This window comes from Neolamprologus multifasciatus, chromosome 7 (assembly GCF_963576455.1).
Source record: "Neolamprologus multifasciatus chromosome 7, fNeoMul1.2, whole genome shotgun sequence".
In the NCBI taxonomy this organism is placed as follows: domain Eukaryota; kingdom Metazoa; phylum Chordata; class Actinopteri; order Cichliformes; family Cichlidae; genus Neolamprologus; species Neolamprologus multifasciatus.
This window is the reverse complement of record NC_140445.1, coordinates 41740002-41747994: the sequence shown is the minus strand read 5'-3', so window position 1 is coordinate 41747994 and position 7993 is coordinate 41740002. Positions and strand designations below refer to the sequence as shown.

The following is a 7993-nucleotide window of genomic DNA, read 5'->3' as shown; positions in this document are numbered from 1 at the left end:
CTCCTTTAGATCAGTACTCAATTTGGATCATTGTGGACCCATAAAATCAATATTTAGGTTTTTTGCATAGTATGTCAGGATTTGATCATCTTGTAATTCTAAGAATGGCCTGATGGGGGCAGCTCTAGGCTTTGGATACGTTAGACTACTGGAAATCCAACAGAAGAAGAGAGAGCTGCTGGAGTAATATGGCGCCCGGCACCTACTAAACGTTGTTTTTGCCCCGCTCTTTTTACTCGGAAGTTGATTTATCATACAGCATAAAGTCACTATCAGTGTATCTTTGTGTGTTCAGTCCTTCTCAGTGAGTCTTTCTCTCCAGAAGAAACGCTTTTAGCTCGTTTTTTATTTAACTTTGTCTCAAACGACACCGTCGCCCATAGCACGGAAATGTCCGAAGTGGAAGTAATAAAGCTGCTGGTGAATCAGCGGCTGACTGCAGTGGCTGAAGAGATAGTGGGACTGTTTGAGAAAACCTTTGCAGAGTACCGAGACAATGTGGCTCGCTTGGTGGAGGAAACAGAGCGACAGCGCAGGCTGCTGGAATCCGTAAAAACCCCGGGAGCTCCCTCACCACACACAGGTCTGTGCAGCGTGTCCTCGGTTTCCTCCCGTTGCTTGATTGTAATTCAGTTGCTATAGTTGAGTCTTAACGGGTAAAAGAAAATCAAGTATCAGACGTCACTGAGACTGTGTAAGTTGTATCAGAATAAAGACATCCTCACAAGAGCGCTTTAACAAAAATTACAAGAAAGTCTGACTGCTTGGGAGCGAAATCTAACCATAACATGAGAGCATGCATTTTATAGGAAGGTCAGATGCAGAAAACTGCTGTCCAAATATTTGTTTGTATCTGTGTTTCTTGCAGAATCCCAGCAGGCGTTGGAAATAGACACAGCACTGAAACAACAAACTTTGGGAGTGAGCTTGAACCATGAGCACATAGGTGCTAGCTACATCAAAGAGGAACAGGAAGAAATGTGGAGTAGCCATGAAGGAGAGCAACTTCAAGGAGTGGAGACATTCTCTTTTAGCTATATCCCTTTAAAGACCGAGAGCCGAGAGGAGCCGGAGGTCAACTCTCCATACCTTGTGAAACGTAAGTTTAATTTGTTAATAAAATGTAACAGCAGGAGAAGAGTAATAGCTCATTTGTCTGATCTGCACTACAAAGCAGCTATACCTTCATCCCCATCCTTAAAACCTCCCCCCTCACAGAGAGAATTATAACCTTTTTCTTGCTTAGCTGCAGTGTTGGGACTAACGCGTTATTAAGTAACGCGTTACAGTAACTACGTTATTTTTGTGGTAACGAGCACGGTAACTAGTTATTATGCCAAAATCAGGAACGCGTTAGTCGTTACTGGGATTTAGATAGGGTCGTTACTCGTTACTTCGTGTGGTGGCTATCGCGGAGCTTCCACAGATTCAGTAACATTAGCAAGTGTTGGAGGCAGCAGGTGGATGAGAGAAAGGGGACGCAGAAGGAAAAGAGACCCGAGGCGGCCGCCGGTCCGAGTGTGAACTGAATTTCAGGTAAGAAGTTATGACCTGCAGTCTATCTGGGTCAGATATAAACCAAGTTTAGGTGGAGTTTATTTTCGTTATTCTGACTTTTTCCGTACTGCGTACTAGCTAGCATGACGGAGTTTCTATACAGCTGGGTGGGTGCTATGAAGTTAATCATGTTGAACTTTATTTTGTTCATAAGTTATTAGAGTTGCCAACCGTCCCGTCTGGTATTAAGAGAAAATATTACGCGTTTTGAGGTGAAAAGGAACAGTTTGTCCCGTAATTCAGCTACAATGGAAAAAGACACAAAGCTGGAGTTATTCTGTGTCTTTGCTGCACAGCTGCCTCTTCTTCTTTCATTCTCCCCCCTCCCTCTCCCGTTTCTACTTCAATCATGAAAACTGATCAGTGATCAGCTGATCGGCTTTTCTCTCTTGTTTGTTTATCGGTCACTTTGCGCCAGAGAGAGGAAACCAGCCGATGTCGCGTTAAACAACAGCAGCACGTTTAAGCTTGATCAGCTGTTGTTATAATTTATTTAATATTAATTTCTACTATCAGCTGATGTTTGCTGGAGCCACAGCTGCAAAAAAGCTGCTGGTCATGATGTCGGTTTGGTTATCTGGTGAGAGGGAAACATGAAGATGAAACCAGGAGATGTCCTTACTGAATCATCAGAGCTGAACAGGTGATGGAGAAACAGGTTTACCTTTTAGGTGACATGAATGAGTTGAAGGGAAGTTATGAACTGTTTCTGAGAGACAAATAACACCAGGATCCTTTTTTTATGTAGCTGACAGCTGGTAACTGTGCAGGGGCGGATCTAGCAAAGTTTTTGCCAGGGGGGCCAGGTAGGGCATTAACAGGGATAGGTGGGCACAAGGAAATACTTTTCTTTCTTATTCTCATTTAAAATGTCTAGCTTTTAAAAAATAATTATCTGAATCTTACAACAAACGATTGATAGATTGATGCATATATACCATCAAGACAGTGTACATCACTGTCACAACAGCGTTTGTTTTCATTCAAAGGCTTTATGAGTTTTCCTATAATGGCGGGCCGGTCTCTAGTCAAAATGCCCGGGCCAATTTTCTGTCCCAGTCCAGCCCTGTATGCAGCTCATCTGCAGTCTGGTGTTACCTACATCTTCCTATTCAGAAGGCAGAATTTCCGAGTTCTGAGTACAATCAAAGCACCACGACTGCAGTTTTTGTGTTGGATGTAAAAGGCGCACATGACGCTGTGACGTAGGCTAGAATCATGGCAGCAGTCAATGATGGTCCAGGCGTGGGATTTCTCTCGTGGAAATATGCACATTATCTTTTCCTTTCTATTGGTAGGTGGCACAGTGCACTTGTGGCAAGTAAGCAAGCTAGAAGACTGACAAAGTTATGGAAGCAACACATTAACAAGAGAATTCTGAGTAAAACCAAAGTTACTTTCCCTAGTAACTAGTTACTTTGAAAGTAACGAGTAACTTGAAGTAACTGAGTTACTTTTGATAGAAGTAACTAGTAATGTAACTAAGTTACTATTTTAAAGTAACTTACCCAACACTGCTTAGCTGTTACCTATAGAGTTACATCCCTGATAAGCAGGAGTCTGTTTAACGTCTCCCATGAACTTACAATGGCCCCCAGTATGTCTGTGTGTAGGTGTGATAGAGGAAAAGGCCCACTCTGGAAGCTAACCTTAGTGACAATGTGATACTACTGTTACTAAAGTGATTGGTTAAAATACGAGATCAATACATCGAATAAAGAAATTTGTTAAACCCTGCAGGCCTGACAACAGGTGTATCACTCCTCTGAGTGATACACCTGTGGTGGAAGCTGTTTAATGGCACCAGAGCCAAAGCTGTATTTACGTTTCATATGAAATCATGAGATTCAAATATAGAGGTGATATATTATTATTATAATTGGTGATGTATTATCTACTAAACTAAAACTTTTAATTTCTGTCCAGTGTTACATGGAGACTATCAGCCGCAGCAGAAGTGTAATGAAGAGGTTCCGTCTCAGGAGCACGAGTGGAGACCTGCTCTGAAAGAGGAGCCTGAATGCTCACAAACTGAAGTGGAACAGGAGGAACTCAGGAGAAGTCAGAGAGAGACACGTATAGGACTGGGAGAGAATTCGGTCACAGAGTTGCCATTCATTGCTGTAAAGAGGGAGGCTGATGAAGAGGAAGCTTCGTCGGCTCAGCTTCACAACAACGCAGAATCTTCAGACTGCCAGTCCACTGAACATATGCAAGTAGAGAGTGATGGTGACGACTGTGGAGGAGCAGAACCACTGACTGAAGCAGCTAGTGACAAGACTTCCGACTCTTCAGACAGTGAGACTGAAGACAGCGATGATGACTGGAAAAGAATAAATACAAAGCAGTCCTATTTTAAAGTAGTAATAGGTAATAGAGTTGCTAACTCACAACCTGTCCAGACGTTAGATCCAACTTCAGTTAGTGATGAGAAGACTTCTGATTCATCTGAAACTGAGACTGAGGACAGTGATAATGATTTGATGGATAGCGATAAATCTAAGAAAGGTTCAGCTAGTGTTACATTTAAACATGCTTTTGTTGCAAGCTCTTCAAAAATGCATACTGAGAAGAAATCTAACTGTAGGCAGCAACTGAAAAATCACACAGGTACACAAACAGCACAGTTTTCTATCCAGGGTTCACAACTTGTTCTTCACAAAGCAAACTCGGGTATGAGAACCAGTTCTACAGAACGACTTTTAAGTGACTCCAAGAAACGTGAAGAAAGTGCATCTCCGAAGGCACAGAACTCCAAGGACAAATGCTTCACATGTTCAAGTTGTAATAAAAGTTTCCAAAGGAAAACACACCTGATTCAACATATGAAAATGCATAAAGAGAATCCTAACATTAGTGGTGTAAACAAGCCAGTGTAGTATCCAGGAATGGCTCGTTTCATTTTGTCTTTTTGTTATCCAGGAACACTGTTAACCTTTTTCTTACTGTTAAGTGAATGGCATTCCAGCTAATGATAACCAACTATCTACCTGTTTAAGCAGAATTTTCAGAAATAAAATATTTTTTTATTTTTGTTTTTTAATGGACCCAAAGGTAAATAAAATGTAAAAAATGTTACAAAGACAAGTGCAAAGCTACTGGTAGGTTTTATTTTGTAATCGCTGAGGCTGCAAAACCTGCCCATTCAATTGCTCATTAGGAAGTTCACTCTGTTCTTCAGCTCGTCTGCACAGAGGACCAATGAGCTTATTCCATGTTTTCTTTTTTTTTTTGTACATCTTCTGTCTAAATTAAATGTGTCAAAGGTTTGTGAGTAGTTTAAATAGAATAGACACCAGTCATTTTACTAGGTACTGCTGTTCAACTGCTTGCTAACACAAATGTTAGCCACTGCTTTCTTTACATTCTTTTAACGCTTGTTTGTTGAAAATGCTTTCTGGACTAGGGCACCGCTGAAGTTCAAACTAAGAATCAGAGTCGGGAGGGGGCACTTTTCCAGGCAAAAATGCCTGTGACGTCGGAGATCAATGGCCAGTTTTAATTCGATTGGAAAGCAACAGAAAATCAAACACTTACAATAAAGGTATGGAGAAGAGCATATCTGGATGCACTACAGATCCAACCGTGAAGCAGATGGGCTACAGCTGCAAAAGACCACAACATGTACCACTCCTATCAACCAGAAACGAGAAACCGTGGCTACAATTTACAGGATTTAAAAAAGTGGACAATAAAAGTTTGGAAAACATTGCCTGGTCTGATGAATCTCAATATCTGCAAGGTGTATGTAATACAGCGTCAAGAGTATTTGCCCATTAGATAGATGGATGGTAGCTGTTTTACAGCATGGTATCACTTTGCTGAAATGGTTTCGGTCCACTTGTCATTTGACACATTAGAACATTACTATTGTTTTGTACTGACCTTTTTATTTTGTAGTGATAATCTTTATCCTATGCGAAAACATCTCCAGGCGACAGTGGTGTCTTTCCAGGTGATGATGCACCTCACGTGGTTTATGGAGTGTAGAAAAAATATGGCTCATGTGCTATGGCTATTGGAATCACAGATGTAATTTCAGCTGAGCATATTGGAAGAATTTGAACTGAAATGTTAGACTACTACCCACAACTGTTGACTGTTTTTCCCTTTAATTTGTCACCACTTCATAGGAGACCTGATTGTAAATAAATGTGCCTATAAAGCACTTTGGGTCACTTTGGTGTCTTTTGATGTTGAAGGAAACTGTACTCACTGACACATTGACTTTCTTTACAATTTCTCTATAGGAAACACCTACATTTTTAAGTGTGTTACAAGATAAATATATATTCTTAGTGCTTATTATCTGATTATATTGTTTTTGTACTTTGTAATAGAGGCATAAGAAACAACTAGGTCAGAGGGTGACAGGTTGCCTAGCAACAGAGGCTTCAGTAAGGGGAAGTAAAGAAAGGGGAAGTTTAGTGCAGAGGCATATTAATAAAACACAGGAAACCAGACAGAAAAAGTGGAACTAAGTAAACTGTGTGTGTGACATATAGCAGAACTATATATATATGTATTTTGTAGGGGTGCAACGATACTCGTATCGATATTGAACCATTCGATACAGTGCTTTTGGTTCAGTACGCATATGTGTGGAACAATACAAACATTTTTATTCATTTTATCAACGTTTCTTCTGACGATGCTGTCTGTGTTGAGCGCTCAGTGGATCTACGTTCGACTACTCCGCCTAGGCTGCACTGTCGAGTGCAGATCCACAGAGCGCAGTGCAAGCTAGTGAGACAGAAGCTAAGCTCGTTGCAACATGGCAGCCGCCTCAACGCTACCCGAAAATGAACCTCCTCCACCCTCATTCAGATCTGGCGTTTGGAACTATCTTGGTTTTCATGTGAAGCATGACCCTGATGGTGAGCACGTCATGGACAAAAGTAAAACAGTATGTCAGATGTGCCACGCAATGCTCAATTGGTGGGAACTAGTGCGTTAGCACAGTTAGCTCGTTAAGGTGTTGACACTGTCCAGCCCCACGCACCGGGCGATCCATGGTAACTCGTTAACGGAGATTTGCCGCGTTATGGCGTTAATGTCATTTTAACGAGATTAACGCTGACAGCATTAGTGGGAACACAACAAATATGACTGCACACGCCGACATCATCCTAGTGCAAAGACAAGTGGAAGCAGACAAAAACATCAAGCACGCATGCTACAAACGTTACCCGAGTCATTTAGACAGCCGTTAACACATGATTCTCCTTATGGGGACCTGATATGTTTAATATGCTGCTGAGAATATAGCCCAGAAGAAGCGTATAGTATAGCTTTTATTTTGGAAAGAGCCATTTCTCTGTAATAAACTCTCTTTTCCAAAGATGAGTGATTTCTCCATCAGATAGATTTATTTTATCATTTTGTTGTTTCAGCAACATTAAATTTAAAAACTGTACTTTTGAGTTAAAATATATTTATTAAAATTATATATTTATAATTTTAATAAATAACAAATTAAAAAGGCATGAACATTTTTTTGTATCGAAAAAATATCAAACCGTGACACCAACATATGGCACCGAACCAAACCGTGAATTTTGTGTATCGCTGCGCCCCTAGTATTTTGCCTGGCAAGGCTTTCAGAACTGGGGTACGTCTTTGTCTGCAGTTCTCCATTTTCCGGAAATGTAAAAATAAAGATTATTTTTTGAGCTTGACCACTCTGAGTCCAGTCTTTCTCTGTCGCCAAAAGAATTCAAAAGAATGGAATTTAATAAGTGTTATGATGGTCTGTCTCTCTTCTATTGTTAATTGCCTTTTTTTCCACATCTTTGGACCAACACACTACTTTCTACAGTACAATACTGCTCAGCTGATGCTCACGACACCATAGTGTGTTCCAACTAGAGCAGGGCTATATGACCAAAAATATCTATCACGATATATATTTGAAAATTTGCGATAACGATATAGCTGACGATATAATTGACACTAGACAAAATACTTTACAACTCCACAACTTTATTAGTGCATAAAAAAAACATCAATGTATTTTGCACTGACACAAGCAGCTTTTTAAGTGCATTAAAGTTATATAAAAAATTTGCAGTACAAATGCAAATCCTTGCTGACAGTTTAACCAAAAGGCATTTCCAGTGGAAATTGGCCGACATATCCTCAGCATAACCATGTATAATATCCACAAAACTTAAAAAGAGGTTATACACACAATACGGTAATATTATGTTGAAGCACAGTACGTATCACTCCGCGAGGCGCCTGCCTACGATAGCCGTAATGCTCCAACAATCCATCAAGCGGTGCGGCTTCGTAGCTCAGCAAAGTCGGACTGAAACATTTGACAGATTTTCGAGCACCGTGTACCACATAAAATCGTTTCGAGGTCAGTAAACACAACCAGAATTCATACATAAGGCACACGGGATTATAAGGGGCACTGTCGATTTTCAGAAAA

The 7993-nt window shown here is 40.6% G+C and overlaps 1 protein-coding gene across 1 annotated transcript; it reads left to right on the top strand.

The window, feature by feature from the left end:
* On the top strand, positions 1-5304 carry LOC146514952 (uncharacterized). The gene is made up of 3 exons (XM_085164723.1): positions 1-583; positions 869-1099; positions 3484-5304. Exons 1-3 carry the CDS (start codon positions 391-393, stop codon positions 4434-4436), a joined length of 1377 nt encoding a protein of 458 aa, XP_085020849.1. The 5' UTR covers positions 1-390; the 3' UTR covers positions 4437-5304.
* The last annotated feature ends 2689 nt before the right edge of the window (positions 5305-7993 follow it).